Raw genomic sequence first — 18,380 nt, 5'->3', positions numbered from 1 at the left:
GATGCGGCATGTGTGTGACATCACTGAGTTGTTTTCGGCTTAGTGCCTTAGTGTGGTCGGACAGTGCAAGGTTAAGTGTCAGCATTGCTTGGGAGCAGTGGAGGCTGCTTTAGCAGAGCTATTTTGTAGGTGGAGCCAGTGTGCATGGGTGTGATGCAGGCGGCGTAGCAGCGTGAGGGGTTTGCTTGTGGCTTAGAAGCGATGCTTGGGTTGGGTGGGTGGGTTTTTTGTTGTTGAAAACCTTATGGTGCCACAAAATCCCTCAGTTTTTTTACTGGGCCTTTCACTGTTTTTCCACGAATAGCATGTAATGTTCCTATTGTGATGGCAATGCTTGTCTGAAGCAGGTGTTGATGCTCGGCTGTTTCAAACTGAGTGTTGTTGTTTGAAACTGAGCTTAGTCTACTTTGAGTCTATGCAGGTTAGCAATTTTAAGAGGGAGTTCTTGCGACTTGCTGTGACGCAAGGGTTGATCCGATTGCCGTCACTCGTGCTGTGATGTCAGGTGGCCCGGCTTAAGGTGTTGCAGTGGGACAGGCTTGTCGTTTTCCACTAGGTACCTGCTCTGGGCGTGTCTTGCCTCGCTCTTTGGTCTATAAGCACATGGGTTTGTGTGCGTGGGACCCTTGGTCTGCAGGCATTGATAGTTATAAACATCACACGTTGGTGGCAGGTCTCTGTGATTCCCTCTGTCTTCTGGTGCGATTGGCACATCGCTGGATGGTTTGTGCAGCGCAGCTGTTGTCATCTGGGTGCTGGGCTCTGCTGAGAGCCTTGTACATGACATTAGTTCTGCATCATCGTCATATGTGGAGAGCAGCTTGGCACCACTTCTGAGTGGCCATTTTCCTTTAGGCTCTTCATGACGGAATTGTTTAAAGTCTTTGAAATACCTGAATGGTATGTACACTGCAAAAGATTACTTTTCAGAAAGGGGGTGTGGCTTCTAGAGTGGGCACTGCTTCACGTATTCCATTGAATGTGTGTGCAGCGTTAGGGTTTTAGCCACACTGTGTTTTGAGCCGAACAGTGACCCCTTTTGGTGAATGCAGGTAGTTCGTTCGCCAGAGTGTAAACATCTGGGAGTAATCTTATCTAGCAAGGCTTTCTCGCAGTTGAGAGAGTATCGTAGGGCTGTGAGAAACAGGAAGTAGCAGGTTTTGCATTGTCTATTCCAGGTTAAGTTCAGAGCACAGGTGTCCTCAGTGTTGGCCTGCACTGATCTCAGATCACTCCCACACAGTGATGTCGCTGCGTGTTCAGCTCCCATACACCACTGTATGTTTGTTCACCTTGGTCAGTCAGACGTCCCCCCTTGGCATGGGGCAGCTGGACAATCACTTTGCTAATCTTTATTGCCTTCTGGTGCTTGGCTGTTTTCCGGCGGTCTGTAGAGTCCGCTGAATCGAGCAATCGCTGTACGGAAGAAGGCTGTAGCATTTGGGTGGTGACTCACAGTGTGATGTGGATATCTGAGGGGAAAGATTTTCTGGCGTTGATGCCATCTTCCCTTGGTGCCTGTCGCGTTGTCTCACGTAGGCTCAGATGCTGGTCGTAGCAGTCGTGTTCTTAGCCGCTGTATTCAGTTTTGACAGTTTTGACTGCTGGGACAAATGGCTGGGGTCCTGTTAGCTGGAGGTGGAGCTAAGCAGATCTGTCTCGTGGTCACACTGGGCAATGTTCTTGCTTAAAAGTCAATGTTTTGCAGACAGGCGTGTGTTGTAGCCTACTGCAGTGTTCAGGAAGACAGCGTTTTGTGGTGACAGCTGTCAGATTCCCGGCCAGCTTGCTGGCGTGGGAGGTGTGAACGGTGGGCTGTTAGGCCCGGGAGAGATTTTGTGTTGAGCTCTCCTGTTTGTTCATATTGTTATCTGCAAGAATTTGAGTTCTTTAAGGTGTGCTGGGTTCATTGTAAAGAGAGCTTCCGCTGTTTAGGAGTGTTCTCCTGTACTGCTCTCTGCGCTCAGTCTGTGGGGGTGTTGCAGGCGTGTCTTGAAGCCATTCTCCTCTCTCCTCGTGTAGGTCCTTGTCCTCTTCATCCGCTATCTCTGAACATCCAGATGGTCTAGGCGGTTCTGCGCGCTGTCCTGGTTCCGTCGTGGGTGAAGCTTTCTCCGCTGCGGCTTTAGTCAGACGATCTTGTTGAGGGCGTGGTCACTGATGGTCCGGGCTGTAGATGAGTTGATTGGTTCTCTGCAGCCGTAGCTCTTGACTGGATCGTGATCCATTCGCCTGTGTGCGTGGTCGTCCGGCTGTTCTCCGCTCAGGGGCTGTAGTCACTAGACCCAGGGCAGGATGGCATCTTTGCCTTGTCTGGACTGGATGGCGAGACTGGATGGTGACATGTTGACACAAATAGAGAGGGAGAGACAAAGCACAACGAGCCAATGCAAGTCCGTACAGAACTAATGAGCTAAAATGTTGCTATGTGTTGCGCCTTAACTGATGTCATCAGATGGTGACGCAAACTAAACGCTTATCCTAGCTGTAAAGAAGGGGTCAGATAGTTTGTGTGGGTAAACACAGGAAACTATGAGTAAACTTAATGATGAGCGATTAACTTTGGAGCTATTCAGTTCATCGGTGTAGTTACCAAAAGATTTCACTGATGTTCAGACAGGTTCAGACTCTAATAGGGAGAAAAATAAAAACAAAATCCATCAGAAAGAGAGGTATAAAGGGTTAAAGCAAAAGAGAGAAAGTGAGCTGACTGCCAGCCCTGGGGTCAGTGACGGGGCCCACCGGGTGGGGGCGCTATGGAGTCGTCACACCTGGGAAATGGCAGAGCTGAGAGAGCAAAAGAGAGAAAGGCCCCCCTGGGATGGGCCGAATTACCCGGGGTAGTGAGAGTGCAACTTGATCGATTTGGTCAAAGTTTAAATTTAAATCAAGACTGTTTAATCAAAAATTTAAAATGAGCAAATACAATTATAATTGCTAAAGGGAGAGTTGAATCTAAGGCGGTGAAATAATTAAAATTAAATCACACACAAAAAAAGAAAACATACATTATGTTAATTATCATTATGGTTTAAATAACAATAATTAATAATGTAAAAAAAAAAGGAAAAGAGAAGGGAGAGACTGACTATCCATAAGCGTTGTTGCTCAAAGAAAACAAAAAAATATGAAATCAGGCATAGGTATTGGAAGAGGTTTTAGACAGACTTCTATCTTTTAATAGAAGGAAATACCTTTTATGCGGGATTTCAGATTCCACCTTGTGTGGATTTGAACGCGCATCTAAGCGCAGTTACCATGGCGATGCGTTATCGCGGGTGTATATTTCTTGTGTCCGTTTTACTGAACACAGGTACATGTGTTTGCTAACTTTAACTTAATAGGATGGTTACACTATTAAAAGGTTGCTTAGTTACGATGCGTGCACCTTGATCTTGAGTCAGCCTGCTGACACAAGACTTGCGTGTGCTTTGCACAAAACAAATAAATAACACTCGATCAAGATTTGTACAGTAATAACGCGAAGTTGTTTACTATATTAAATCTATTCGATGAGCAAACGGGGTCAACCTAATCAGTTAGCTAAGCTGAGGTTTTAACCCAAAGGAGCAAGATAGCTGCTTAACATTGGAGTGCACATAATCTATCTACCCTCAAAATATAAAGATATGGCCTTTGTAAGGTGAAAGAGGAACATCGCTCAATCAGCTTCTTCACGCTAAAAAAAGGTTTTCTTCGCTTAATTTAGGGTGGCTTTAGGACGCACTATTTTATAGGGTCAATATATAAAGGCTTTAAGGTGAAAGAGGAACATCGCTCAATCAGCTTCTTCACGCTAAAAAAAGGTTTTCTTCGCTTAATTTAGGGTGGCTTTAAGACTCTCTATAAAAGTTTTCTTCGTTTTATAGGGTCAATATATAAACTGCAGTTAAGTTACGTCTTAACAGCGGTTGAGTTTCTCTGTGCAAGAGGCTCAAACATCTGTGAAGGTGTTAAAGGTGGGCTGGTCCACACCGTTCTAACACACACACACACACAAACAAAAGAGACGCGAGTCGCGAGCCGAGTTTGAATAAACAAGCATGCAGACACACAAACTATTCCTGAGCTGCTCACATCACATAGTTTAAAACTGCCCCGCATTCTAACGCCAATTAATGTAGAGAATTTTGGTTAGCTCAAAGAATTTAAGATGATCAATATATGTGTGTATATGCATGAGACTGTTTCTCTCATCACATATACACTGCAAACTCCACCAGGTCTTACGACCAATGAATAGGATGAAATGAGTTATTTAAAACATACATTTCAGTCAGGGAAAGTAGTTTAACTCACAGGAAATCGTGTATAATAATCGTCATTAAATATACGCAATTTCCAGTTTCTGATCAGTAACAGTAATAACGATATCGACTGGTTTCTTTGTCCAGCAAATTGTTCAGTGATACCCATTACTCTGACGTTGGCCCGTCGTCACGGCAACGCATTTTTACTAACCAGAACGGAGTTAAAACAATTGAACAGAATAGGGCTTAAGGTAGCAATATAAGATCGAAACAGTTTAAGTTTTTTTGTTATGTAAGCATTCAGCACAGAGAATCATTATATGTGAATATATGGTTGTTTATTAAACTATTCTACTTACAAACGATCGCACATAGACAAACGTACATAAAACACAAATAGACAGAGAACGCGTGAGAGAGAAAGAGTAAGAGAGAGAGAGAGAGAGAGTAAGAGAGAGAGAGACAGAAAGTGAGCTGAAAAGGGACAGGAATGAAACGGTTCTGAACATCCTGAAATCGTTTCTTTTATAAAACGCCTTAAACGCAGCTATTTACGTTTGTAGAAAGGACGGATACTTGCAAGCTTGTTGTTGTTGTGCATTGGTTCCGTATGTGTTCAGTTCATAAAGTCCTTTCCAGTTCCTTGAGAGTATTGCAGGCCTCATCATCTCCATTGCTAGGTGAGCCCCCCCCCCCATGGATCTGGGGGGAGGTGCGGGTGACGTGTCTTTGTGTCCCGAAGGCAAGAGCGAGAGAGAGGGATGAGGGAAGGTTTATAAACCTGTAGGTCGTTCACGCCCACAGTTGGACCTTGTCCAATCCGGTTGATCTGAGTTTTGGAGGGAAGATTGAAAGTCTTTGTCTCTCACAATGGGGTTTCGCATGTGGAAGCTGATTGGTTGTTTGGCCACAAAACTTTCAAAAGTTCAATAATACCTATAAAGCAAGGAGTTATTAAGATGCCACAAACATTAACATTTAGGGAATAATAAATGCTGCTCATAGACACCAAACATGATCTATGTATCTTCTCGTTTGACTGAGTGATTCTAAATGTGAGAGTCTTAGCATGCACAATAATTCACCTATTGCGGATTAATGTTTGAGGCCGACATACATAACAGAAACAACAATATAAAAAAAGGTAACACATTGATACGTGTACATTTCTATATAACTGTATGTGGGACTGCATGTCTGAATAAGGAAAGTCTATCTTTCCCTGCATTCCTGTAGGAGTCTTATCTTGATGGTGGGGGGATGAGCTGGATAGTGACCAGAGGACTGGCTCATAGCACATAGGTGTTAATCATGGGGGAGAAGTCATTTAAGGAATATAACTAGTTATTTCATGTCTGATGGGCTCCATGCACTACACATATTACACAGACTACGCATGCACATGCAGACACGAGACAAGATTAGCATTTGAGGTTAAAAAGTATATAAATGATCAATTTGTTTCGAAAAGTACTGATCGTTTCGTTAGATATGACACCTCTTCCTCAGCTGGGGTCATTTAGAGCCCTTTGAACCTTCATTTAAACTGCATTTTGGAAGTTCAAACTTGGAGGCACAATTGAAGTCCCTTATATAGAGAAAATTCCTCAAATGTTTTTTCTCAAGAAACATTTGTTTTTTAGACTTAAAGACATGAACATCTTGGACGACCAAGGGGTGAGTAAATTAACTGTAAATTTTTGTTCTGAAAGTGAACTTCTCCTTTAAAATCCTTTTTTGGCAACCAGATCACAAGTGGTCCATGCTAAATTCAGGTTTAAATGGGGTCTAATATTTTGTGATGGGATCCCTAAAAACATTTAGGTAGTTGTTTATTTTGAACGATAAAATGGAATTTTATGAGATTGCATAAGTGTGAATACACTGATAAATACAAATAAATGTACACATTTGTTAATAGTTTCTTAATTTTCGAAATACCTTTTTGGGTAATACATATACACTGTATACTAGTATAATCTACAGAGGTTAAGGTTAGATTTGGACTGGTCTCTAAAAAGAAAAAAAGAAAAAACTACAGATATTCAACAAGGTCAAAACATTCATTGATTTTGTCCAAGTTTTCTTATAATGAACTTTTCAAGAGTAGTAACCAGAAACTCTGTGATAATTTTGAGAAAAGTGTTGTTTCTCTCTGCTTTCTCTCTTGCCTCTCTCTCTTTTCTTTCCCACAGCTCTGTTATGGCCTGTTTCAAAGCCTCTGGTTCAAGTTGGATTTTCAGATCCTCCAGTTCTTTACTGCTCTGCTCTTCGGTTTCTAATAAAATTTGTTGTTTCTCCTCTTGAATTGCGATCTCTGCCTTCTCAAGCATTTCATTGGTATAACAGTGCCCTCCATTCTCAGAAATCATCTTGTGCATTTTTTCAAAAAGTTGATCAACCTGCATGGCATCTTTGGCCTCATTATTAAAAACATGATATCGCTTCTGGCATTTCTCAAAGAGTGTCTTTAGATCAGGATTGCTAGTGACAAACTCTTGAATATCTCTGCCCACAAACCTTTCTCCATGTGTAAACAAAATTATAACGTGTTTACTTGCATCTTCACCAAAGATTTTGAGAAAGATGTCCACTGTGTCTCTGTCCTCTTTTGTGAACCGACCAGGCTGAAGCAACAGCAAGAAGACGTGTGGACCAGGAGAAGAAAGCGGAATACACAGCTTAATTCTGCTCACCATCTCCTCTATAGTAAAGCTTGGGTCAAATAGTCCTGGTGTGTCAATAACAGCAACCTTTGTGCTGTTAACATTCTTTGTAGCTTTCCAGCAAACTTTTGTCACAGATGATGATGACAAATTCACTTGAAAATACTTGTCACCAAGAATGGTGTTTCCAGTGGCACTTTTTCCAACTCCAGTCTTTCCCAAGAGAACAATCCTGAGCTCTTCACATGGATTCTGCTGCTCTGGCACTGTTTTAGAGCAATGAACAAAAATATTTTATTACTGCATAATGCTGTAATGTTACATCATCAACATATACTATATATTGAACATGTTTTTTTTAAAGAACGCTATAGACGTGCCTATGTTTTATACATTTACTTTTTATTGATAACAAAATTGCTAAATATGTTCAAGACCACAGTGTTCACTGCCGTGTCTTTTAATGAAGGTTAGTAGGAGATTTTCAGACTTTAATCAAGTTTGCACCTTGGTTTAGAAAAATAACTACTAAGAATAATGTTTCAAGTGCACAGGCAAAATCAGTCAATCAAAAGTTCATAACATAATAATCTTCAATGACAAACTTTCTGTTCATTTTTTATTTATTTACATCAAACATGTTTACACCAAAATCATTCATAAGTAAACTTTTACACACCATTACCATCGAGAGAAGGTGCTAACCATAAAACCATAAAAAAAAATAAAAATCAAGTGCATATAATTCTTCAATGGCAATGTGCAAAAGGCACATTTGTGTATCTATTTTGCTTGGGTAACTTGAATTACTATTTTTTAATCAGTTTCTTTAAAAGATAAAAAAGTGGTACTAAACCAATTAGATACACCTTCTTGTTGTCCTTGTTGAATAGGTTGTGTAACATTTCCCAAAATGTTTCACTTTGAGTAACATCTCCTTCCACCTTTGTTACTATCTCATCACTTGGGAGACTTGGGGCACTTAGAGCACTCAGAGAATACTCTGTGATTTTACTCTGTGTCTTTGTTTTGGCAAATGCTGCATACATAAACAGAGCTGCAACAGCAGCAGTCGCAGCAGCAATGTAGAAGTGCCGTGTATTCCAAGATTTTCTCTGCTCCCTGTTTTTCCTAACAAAATATTTTTGGTTTCTCTTTCCCAACTGACAGTCCACTTTCTCAAAAAGTTCACTGACCTGACATGTGTTTTCTCTGTCAGTATTATTGAACACATGATACTGTGAGCCACATTTTTGGACAAGTTTCTGCAGGTTTTTATCCTCCCTTACAAACTGGTCTATGCTTTTATTTTTAAGTTTGTCTCCATACGTAAAAAGCACTATTGTGAACAAATTCACATTTGAGCAGAACATCTTCTGCAGTGTGTCCATCACATGTCTTTCTTGCTCAGTGAAGCGACCCAACTGAATGACGAGGAGAAAGGCATGGGGTCCAGGTTCACACAGAGTTAAGGCTCTCTCCAGTTCCTGCTCTACACTTATATTAGTTGCATCAGTGTTTAATAAGCAAGGAGTGTCCACAACAGTCACTTTCCTCCCACAGACAACAGCATCCCTCCGTTCACTTGTGGATGTGAGAGAAGTGGCGCTGAGGTCTGAGCGAAACTCTTCTCGGCCCAGAATGGTGTTTCCTGCTGCACTCTTCCCAACTCCCTGAGAGCCGACCAGAACCAGTCGAGTGTGTTCCGTCACTCCTAGAAAAATGGAACTTAATTTGTTCAAAAATAAACTGCTTTGTATATTAACAAACACGTCACACACAATTGTACATAGTAAGAATATGTTTTAAATATCTTAAAAATAACACAAAACTTTTTTTTATCTCAACTATTTTTATTAATTTCAGATTTACATGACAATTATGCATTGCAGCACTAAAAGAACTACTGTGAGAATGTAAATTATTTTTTCCATTGCTATAGAATGTGTAAGCATAATATGAAATATGTTACAGTGAGTGCTACTGTCATTTCTTACTCAATAACTATGATGCTAATCACAATGATTGATTAAGCGTTTAGAAAACTTGTCTCATTGAAGAGGACAGGCTTTTACAGCAGCAACAACAGCAACAGCACCTCCTGCCACTGCCAAACCAGCTTTAAGAAACTTATTGTTTCTTTCTGCTCTGTCTCTTGCTTCCTGTTCACTCATTTTTAGTTGCCACATAAGCCTTTCTTTTTCTTCCTCTATTGCTTTCTCAGCTGCCTGAAGCATTTCATTTGTGTAATATTCTTCACCATTTACAGTCACAAGCTGGTCTATTTGTTCAAACAGCAAGTTGACCTGGTTTGGATCCTGTGTGTCATTGTCAAAAACATGGTATCGCCCACTTGTTGTCTTGATGAAGTTCAGCAGATCAGGACTGTCTTTAACAAAGTCATGAATGGATTTTTGTGATTTCTTTAACATATCTCCATGAGTGAACAGCACCATAGTGTATTTTGATGCTTGTTCACCAAAGATTTTCTGAATTTGCTCCACAGTATCTTTTTCCTCTGTTGTAAATCTCCCAAGCTGCACAACCACGAGAAAAACATGAGGGCCTGGCGCAGAGAGCGATATGCACAGTTTAATCTTTGCTTCAGTCTCAGTATTTTTCAATTTTGTGTCAAACAAGCCTGGGGTGTCAATAATGGCCACCTTTTGCTGATTGACATTTCCTCTGGCTTTATCACATTCTTTGGTCACAGAGGAGGAAGACAGTTCTGATATAAACACGTTTTCTCTCAGGATGGTATTTGCTGCTGCACTCTTTCCTACTCCAGTCTTTCCAATCAGCACAATTCTTATTTCATCACTGCTCTTCAGATTCATCTGCACTGTTAAAGGACAAGGATATGATTACACCTGTATTATTTACAAAGGGTTACGGAGACTTTTTCTCTGTTAGAAAGAGGGAAAATAGTTACAGACCTTTACTTTAATTGCAGAAATAGCAGTATATTTGTGGACACTTTAGTGGTGTATAGAACCCATTGTTAAAATTAGACATTTGCAAATCCTTACCCTATCTGTTTTTATCACCTCTCTTGGCCCTGCTGATTAACTAACAATACTGGAACTAGGAATGTTCCGGAGATACAATTTTAATCCCACTTGAGATTCCTGAAATTTCAAACTCTATTCTAACAGAAAACTTTTTAAAATGTTGTAGATGAGTGTTTATGACGATATGAATTCTGTACACATTCGTGTCAAACAATTGGTGCATTCTATGTATTACAACCAGATATTTTGTGATCTTCAGTTTCACAAGCATGAGGAAAACAGCCACCACCATTGTACAGTATATGAAATTAAATGAAAAACCTTACTTTTGGAAAGTGCTTTTGGACAACAATTGATTATTTTATGTTGTTTTGCATATCAAATCATACAATTAATACATAAAATGTTGTACTACTCAAAATTGTGGCAGTCATTTCCCAATATTTTTCCATTGCAGCTGTAATATGCTAAAATAAAGAAATAATTGTAGCTATTTATTTAAGTGCTCTTCTACATTGCTGCACATTTGAATATCCATTTATTAAATGAATAAATAAGCTTTCCATTGATGTGTGGTTTGTTAGGATAGGACAGTATAGGACATTATTTGGCTGAGATACAACTATTTGGACATCTGGAATTTGAGGGTGCAAAAATATATTATATTATGCATATATTATAAATATATTGAGATATAAATATTGAGAAATTCGCCTTTAAAGTTGTCCAAATGAAGTTTTTAGCAATGCATATTACTAAACAGTAAGTTTTGATATATTTACAGTAGGAAATTTACAAAATATTTTCATGGAACATGATCTTAATAGCCTACTAGCTTTTGGCATAAAATAAAAATGTATAATCTTGACACATACAATGTATTTTTGGCTATTGCTATAAATATATCCCTATACTTAAGACTGGTTTTGTAACTAATATTGTTATACGTAAAAACTTCACAGAGTTGTGAAGACAAAATAATGTTTTACCTTTTTCGGTTTCCATAGTTTTGAAGAAGTGGTTTGGTGTGGGTTGAATATTTGTAGAAGGCTTTTTGTTGCACTCTGCTGAAGACTTTCTGTCTTGTGGAAAAGTAAACAGTCCAGGCTTTTTATATTATGCTTTTTTCAGCCCTCCCATATAAATGTTGCAAATATGCATGCCTGGATAAGGATGAGGTGTGGAGGTATGGTAAGCATCAGAAAATCAGGTCACAACAAGTGGGATGTAAACCTTGGCAAAACATGTTTTCCACATCAAGCACCTAGTTTTGATACATGGTTACAGTAGTGCCTAGAGCATCAACAGAGTCTGGCATGATCCTGCATGAATTCTGTAAATGTATGCTTTAACATATAAAACATACGCCTCTGAACAACCATTTTTTCTATTTTAAATAAATGCACATTTCAAGCTGTTTTACTGGGCAAATGAGGGCAGTAGAGTCACACAATCCCTGACAAACAGATTTTTTCCCAGTCATTTTTGTTCTGCAAGTAAAATTGAAAGCAGTTTTTACAAATGGGTGTTGCTGGAATGTGCAAATTCTTTTCAATACACCACAAATGGCTTATGCAAACATGAGACTTATTTTTAATTCTTTCTCTTTTTAAACAGCCCTCTTGTAATGTGGATTGTTTCTCTTCCTAGATTTGGTAGGAAATTTCACATTTACATCGATTTACAGAATCTCACAAAAGTGAGTACACCCCTCACATTTCAGCAACCATTTTAGTATATCTTCTCAAGGGATAGCTTGACAGGACCATACAAAGTTGTGTATCTTGTATTAGAGCAATTAAAATTAGATGCTTTAAGTACAATTCGCTCGTACTTACCACTGGATGATCAGCATGACATCTCATGGCAAAGAACTCTCTGAGGATTTGAGAATTAGAATTGTTGCTCTCCACTAAGATGGCCAAGGCTATTAGAGGTTCAGTAACATTTTGAAACCGAGTTACACCACATTGGTCAGAGGTTTTCCATGATGGGTTTCATTCGGAACAGGCCTTGCAAGGTTGATCAAGGAAGTTGAGCACTCGTTCTGTGCGTCAGGTGCAGAACCTGGCTTCAAGAAACAAGCATGAGTGCTGCCAGCATTGCTTTAAAGGTTGCAGAAGTAGAAACTTTTAGAAAAAGAAGTAGAAGTAGTCAGCTTGTCAGTGCTCAGACCTTGTGCGGCACATTGCAACAAGTCGGTTTGGATAGGCGTCGTCCCAGAAGGAAGCCTCATCTGAAGCTGTTTAACACGAAAGCCCCCAAACAGTTTGCTGAAGACAACCTGTCCAAGAACATGAATTACTGGAACCATATCCTGTGGTCTAAAGAGACTAAGATAAACTTGTTTTGCTCAGATGGTGTCCAGCATGTGTGGCGATGCCCTGGTGAAGAGTACCAAGAAAACTGTGTCTTGCTTAGTCAAGCATGGTGGTAGTAACATCATGGTCTGGGGCTGCATGAGTGCTGCTGGTACTGAAGAGCTGCACTTCATTGAGGGAAACATGAATTTGATTATGTACTGTACATTCTGAAGCAAAACAGGATGCCTTCCCTCCAGAAACTGGGCCGAACGGCAGTTTTCCAACATGATAACAATTCTAAACACACTACCAAGATGACAAATGCCTTCCTGAGGAAGCTGAAGGTGAAGGTGATGGGGTGGCTAAGTATGTCTCCAGAACTGAACACTATTAAGCACCCGTGGGGCATCCTCAAGCGTAAGGTGGAGAAGCACCTCTAACATCCTAAACTAATTATGTGGGTAATTAAATAGCTTAATTAATTTCTGTTAAAGCAATGAAAACTCAAATAAATTGTGTATTGTGTATTGCGCATGCTCTGATGTCAGGGATTCTTTGTCAGAAATTTAGGTTATAAAATTTGTAGGGAAGCACCAAGTTTTATTTGGATTAATAAGGCTTTACCAAACAACCGAGAAAATGTGACACATAAACAACAACAACAGCAGCAAATGCAGCAAAAGAGATCAATTGAAAAAAAATGGTAAATGCAATTTAATGGGCAAATATTCCACTTAAAGCACAGAATTTTTTAAATAAAAGACAATTGAGACATCTGATTATTCTTTCTCTCTATAATTTGTATTTACATTAACCTACAAAACAAGAGAAAATTTGTCATTTGATACTCCTTCCCTTCACTCATTTAGGTATAAATATGGGGAAAAATGAAAGTTGAAACTAAAATAAAGCTACACAGAGAAACTCTGTGAGCAAATCTGCAATGAAAGGCAGGCTTCAAGAGAAATACAAAAATTAAGATGAATTAAGATGTAGTTCTAGAAATAAACTACACATAATTCAAATGCATCATATTAACATCTGGTTAACACAAATTTGAAACCACAGGTAAATCACAGCTAGACTAAAAGACATGGTTTGGGATTTTTTTGATGCTATTGCAGTTGGTTTTATTGGTAATTACCACTTTCGCTATGGAAATATCATTGTTGTTTTGATTCTGCTCTGTAGCTTGAATATTATATATAGCTTAAATAGCTTGGATATTAGTAAAACTAAAGTAGCATTGTTAGGCCTCAAGCAATATATCACAGGCAGTCTTTTTGTGATCATTTGCATTATAAAAATCCTTTAGGCACTGATGGAGTATTCCAAATATGTTGTTTGGAAAGAAGATTGTCTATTCAACTGTCAGACAAGTAAAAGCATGTGGGTTATTTCTGCTATGCAGTATTTTCTGAGCTGTATACAAAGAATTTACCTGCTGTCTTTTATGAATTTCATGTCATGAAATCATGTACAAGTATCTTTCGGCTCACAAACTTCCACTTGCTTAGGCAATTGTGTAAATCTCGTAAGTAATCTTAGTAAGTAATGTTAGTTAAAAATATATTACAAAAGATGGAAAGTGAAACAGAGGACAGGTGAAACCTATAAACTGATTACTTAAAAGTTTTGTCTGAAAAATGTGACTGCTGACAGCTATTCAACCTAATTCATTTGTAAAACAGTCCAACAGAAGGATGGCATTATAAAGATGAATTTGTTCTGACACAGTTTAACTTTGAGTTATTGTCATATTTTAGCAAATAAACTGATAATGTGAAAATGTTGAAGGTGTCTGAATACATTTTGGTTTGACTGTATATACACTGCATACTAGTCTAATCTACAGAGGGCAAGGTTACACTGTAAAAAAATTTGAGTGATTTTCTGTAAAATTCGTGTACATTTAGGATGGTTTCTAAAAGATTTATAAATTTACAGGTGTTCAACAAGTACAAACAATTCACTGAATTTGTCCAAGTTTTATCATAACGACGTTTTCAAGAGTACTAAAAAGAAACTCTGAGATTATTTTGAGAAATGTATTGTTTCTCTCTGCTTTCTCTCTTGCCTCCCTCTCCTTTCTTTCACACAGCTCTGTTATGGCCTGTTTCAGAGCCTCTGCTTCATATTTGATTTTCAGATCCTCCAGTCCTTTGACCCTCTGCTCTTCGTTTTCCAGTAAGATTCGCTGTTTCTCTTGAATTCCGATCTCTGCCTTCTCAAGCATTTCATTGGTATAACAGTGCCAATTTTTTCAAAAAGTTGATCAACCTGCATGGCATCCTTGGCCTCATTATTAAAAACATGATATCGCTTCTGGCATTTCTCGAAGAGTGTCTTTAGATCAGGATTGCCAGTGACAAACTCTTGAATATCTCTAGCCTCAAACCTTTCTCCATGTGTAAACAAAATTATAACGTGTTTACTTGCATCTTCACCAAAGATTTTGAGAAAGATGTCCACTGTGTCTCTGTCCTCTTTTGTGAACCGACCAGGCTGAAGTAACAGCAAGAAGATGTGTGGACCAGGAGAAGAAAGCGGAATACACAGCTTAATTCTACGGGTTTAGTATCAGGCATGTTACATTTGCACACGCTCTGGCGTAGTATACGCAAACACCTTAAGGGGAAATCAGCGAAAAGTCCTGGATGAGTTTGCGCAAGCAAACGTAATCTTTTAGCTTTAAATCGGTTTGAACAATCGGTATAAGCGCAAGTAATTACCATTTTGAATAGCCGCTATACCCACAATCTCTGTGCACTGTGTAAACAATGAGTGTTGTATACATGCGGCAGATCGCTTCCGGCGTTTGCGTATACTACGCCAGAGCGCGTTCACATGTCATGAGCCCGATGCTAAACTCGTGCTCATGACAGATGGATGTGGCTGTGTATCAAAGGTACAAAAATTATATAAATACTGTTCAGTTTCTTGCAAAAAACGATTGTTTCGTGTCTTAGGACATCAGTGCATCATCACAAGTCGCAGGGTGTAATTTGGATTTGTTTGTGCATGTTTTTGTTTACTTTTAAAGGTTTGGTGCCCATCCACATCCATTCTTTGGCTGGCAGACTGCACCGGTTTTTGTTAAAAATCTTCGTTTGTGTTCTGCCGAGGAAACAAAGTCACCTACATCTTGGATGCCCTGGGGGTAAGCAGATAAACATCAAATTTTCATTTTTGGATGAACTATCCCTTTAAAAATAGTTTGGTCCCACTTTACATTTGGTGACCTTAACTACTATGTACTTACATTTACATAATCATTTGGTATAATGTACTTATTGTGTACATACATGTTTTTACATTGTATCTTTTTTTAAAAACCTATATGTAATTACATTTGTAATTAATTTCTGTAATTACTACTGTTGACCCATCCCTTGAATGAATGTCAGTGGGAGATTTTCCAACTTTAATATAAAGTTTGCACCTTGGGTTAGAAAAAAATAACTAATGATAACTGCCTTTAATTCCATGTTTCAAGCAAAGCCATCATTTAAAAATGTATACATAATAATCTATAACAACAAACCTTCTGTTTAACTTTTTATTTAACAACAAACATACAAACAAAATTACCATCAACTAGTTGGTGCTACATTTTCAAATTCATGTGTTTTATAGAGAACCATAGACATCAACTGCATATAATTCTTATATGTTTAAAATTGTGAATATACATAATTTCTTTCAAACTGGCAATTTTTCAAAGGCACATTTGTGTATCTATTTCAAGGTGTTCTACATGGATGTAATTTCTCAGCTGTCTCATTTAAAAGTAGTGTACCTGCTATATTGCTATCACTGAGTAACTATTTTTTCATTAGCCGCTTTATAATGAAAAACAGTGGTACTAAACTAATTAAATACACCCTCTTGTTGTCCTTGTTGAATAGGCCGTGCAACATTTCCCAAAATGTTTCACTTTGAGTAATGTCTGCTTCCACCTCATTAGTTGGGGCACTTGGAGCACTCAGAGAATACTCTGGGATTTTACTCTGTGTTGTTGTTTTGGCAAATGCTGCATACATCAACAGAGTTAAAGCAGCAGCAGTTACAGCAGCAGCAATGTAAAAGTGGCGTGTATTCCAGGACCTTCCCTGCTTCTTGTTTGTCCTAACATAATATTTTCTGTCACCCATGACTGTCCACTTTCTCAAAGAGCTCACTGACCTGACATGTGTTTTCCCTGTCAGTATTATTGAACACATGATACTGTGAGCCACATATTTGGATGAGTTTCTGCAGATTTTTATCCTCCCCTACAAACTGGTCTAAACTTTTATTTTTAAGTTTGTCTCTATACGTAATAAGCACTATTGTGAACAAATTCACATTTGAGCAGAATATCTTCTGCAGTGTGTTCATCACATGTCTTTCTTGCTCAGTGAAGCGACCCAACTGAAAGACGAGGAGAAAGGCATGGGGTCCAGGTTCACACAGAGTCAAGGCTCTTTCCAGCTCCTGCTCTATATTTACATTAGTGGCATCAGTGTTTATTAAGCCAGGAGTGTCCACAACAGTCACTTTCCTCCCACAGACAACAGCATCCCTCTGTTCACTTGTGGATGTGAGAGAAGTGGCACTGAAGTCTGAGCGAAACTCTTCTCGGCCCAAAATTTCCTGCTGCACTCTTCCCAACTCCCTGAAGGCCGACCAGAACCAGTCGAAGGTGCTCCATCACTCCTGGAAAAATGGAACTTCATTTGTTCAAAATGAAAATAAACTCAAAACTCAAGGTCGGCATTCATGACTGGTCTGTATATTAACAAACACACAACGATGTTACATAAACGTGTACACAGGCATGTGTTTAAGAAAAAAAAAACACAAAACATTTTAAAACAATAGTTATTTTTATTAATTAGAGATTTACATTAAAATTATGCATTATAGAACTTAAGGAATTTGCAGTGATGCAATATAAAGTTTTCCATTAGCTAGCATTGTAGAAATCGACTGTAGTATAAATATTGTATTGCAAGTTGCAACTCATTGATCCGGCAGACTTTTACATCAACAGTAGCTGCAACAGCAGCAGCGGCAGCACCTCCTGCTGCTACCAAACTAGCTTTCTGAAACCTATTGTTTCTTTCTGCTATGTATCTTGCTTCTTCACTCATTTGTTGTTGCAGCATTAGCCTTTCTTTTTCTTCCTCTATTGCTTTCTTAGCCACATGAAGCATTTCATTTGTGTAATATTCTTCACCATTTACAGTCATGAGCTGGTCTATTTGTTCAAACAGCAAGTTGACCTGGTTTGGATCATCTGTGTCATTGTCAAAAACATGGTATCGCCCACTTGTTGTCTTGATGAAGTTCAGCAGATCAGGACTGTCTTTAACAAAGTCATAAATGCAGTTTTGTGATTTCTTTAACATATCTCCATGAGTGAACAGCACAAATGGTGTATTTTTATGCTTGTACACCAAAGATTTTCTGAATTTGCTCCACAGTATTTTTTTCCTCTGCTGTAAATCTCCCATGCACAACCACAAGGAAAACACGAGGGCCTGGCGCAGAAAGCGATATGCACAGTTTAATCTTTGCCTTTATCACCGTTTGCTACTCTTTTGTGTCAAACAAGTCAATAATGGCCTATTTCACATTTCGCCTATTGACATTTCCTCTGGCTTTATACATACTTTGGTCACAGAGGAGGAGGACAGTTCTGATTGAAACGTGTCCTTTCCCAGGATTGTATTTGCTGCTGCACTCTTTCCTACTCCAATCTTTCCAATCAGCACAATTCTTATTTCATTACTCTTCAGTTTCATCTGCACTGTTAAATGACAAGGATATTATTACTTCTGTATTATTTATTAAGGGTTGGAGAAAATGTTCTCAGTTGAAAGGACGGAAAATCACTGTTAAAATTCATTGTTAAAATGACGCTTACATAACACATACATGTTAGGGAAGCAGACTGACAAACAGGTGAGTGAAACAATAGGTAAAGTTTTGTTTTTAGCGGAGCATATGAAGAAGATGGCGTGCAGGACCGGGTAAGTTTAACCCTCTGGGGCCTGAGGTGTTTTGGGGCCCTGAAGAAGTTTTGACATGCCCTGACATTTGTGCTTTTTTCAGTATCTTAAAAACATATGAATGGTTAAAGTCAGATCACATTGTAATCAGCAC

At 38.8% G+C, this 18,380-nt stretch overlaps 2 protein-coding genes and 2 pseudogenes across 2 annotated transcripts; all 4 read right to left on the bottom strand.

Moving 5' to 3' along the window:
* Positions 1–6,313: 6,313 nt before the first annotated feature.
* On the bottom strand, positions 6,314–8,707 carry LOC141336872 (GTPase IMAP family member 8-like). Its single transcript, XM_073842593.1, has 3 exons — positions 8,698–8,707; positions 7,839–8,627; positions 6,314–7,182 (listed from the first exon to the last, which is right to left on the bottom strand). Exons 1-3 carry the CDS (start codon positions 8,705–8,707, stop codon positions 6,314–6,316), a joined length of 1,668 nt encoding a protein of 555 aa, XP_073698694.1.
* A 58-nt stretch (positions 8,708–8,765) lies between these two features.
* Positions 8,766–9,753, bottom strand: LOC141337392 (GTPase IMAP family member 4-like). The gene has a single exon (XM_073843204.1). It carries the CDS (start codon positions 9,751–9,753, stop codon positions 8,968–8,970), a length of 786 nt encoding a protein of 261 aa, XP_073699305.1. The 3' UTR covers positions 8,766–8,967.
* Positions 9,754–14,199: 4,446 nt separating this feature from the next.
* Positions 14,200–16,923, bottom strand: LOC141336871 (GTPase IMAP family member 4-like; annotated as a pseudogene).
* A 259-nt stretch (positions 16,924–17,182) lies between these two features.
* Positions 17,183–18,019, bottom strand: LOC141336869 (GTPase IMAP family member 9-like; annotated as a pseudogene).
* Positions 18,020–18,380: the final 361 nt, after the last annotated feature.

The sequence above is a fragment of the Garra rufa genome, chromosome 6 (genome assembly GCF_049309525.1).
Source record: "Garra rufa chromosome 6, GarRuf1.0, whole genome shotgun sequence".
NCBI lineage: Eukaryota > Metazoa > Chordata > Actinopteri > Cypriniformes > Cyprinidae > Garra > Garra rufa.
The sequence above is the reverse complement of the archived record's forward strand: the minus strand, read 5'-3'. Positions and strand labels throughout refer to the sequence as shown.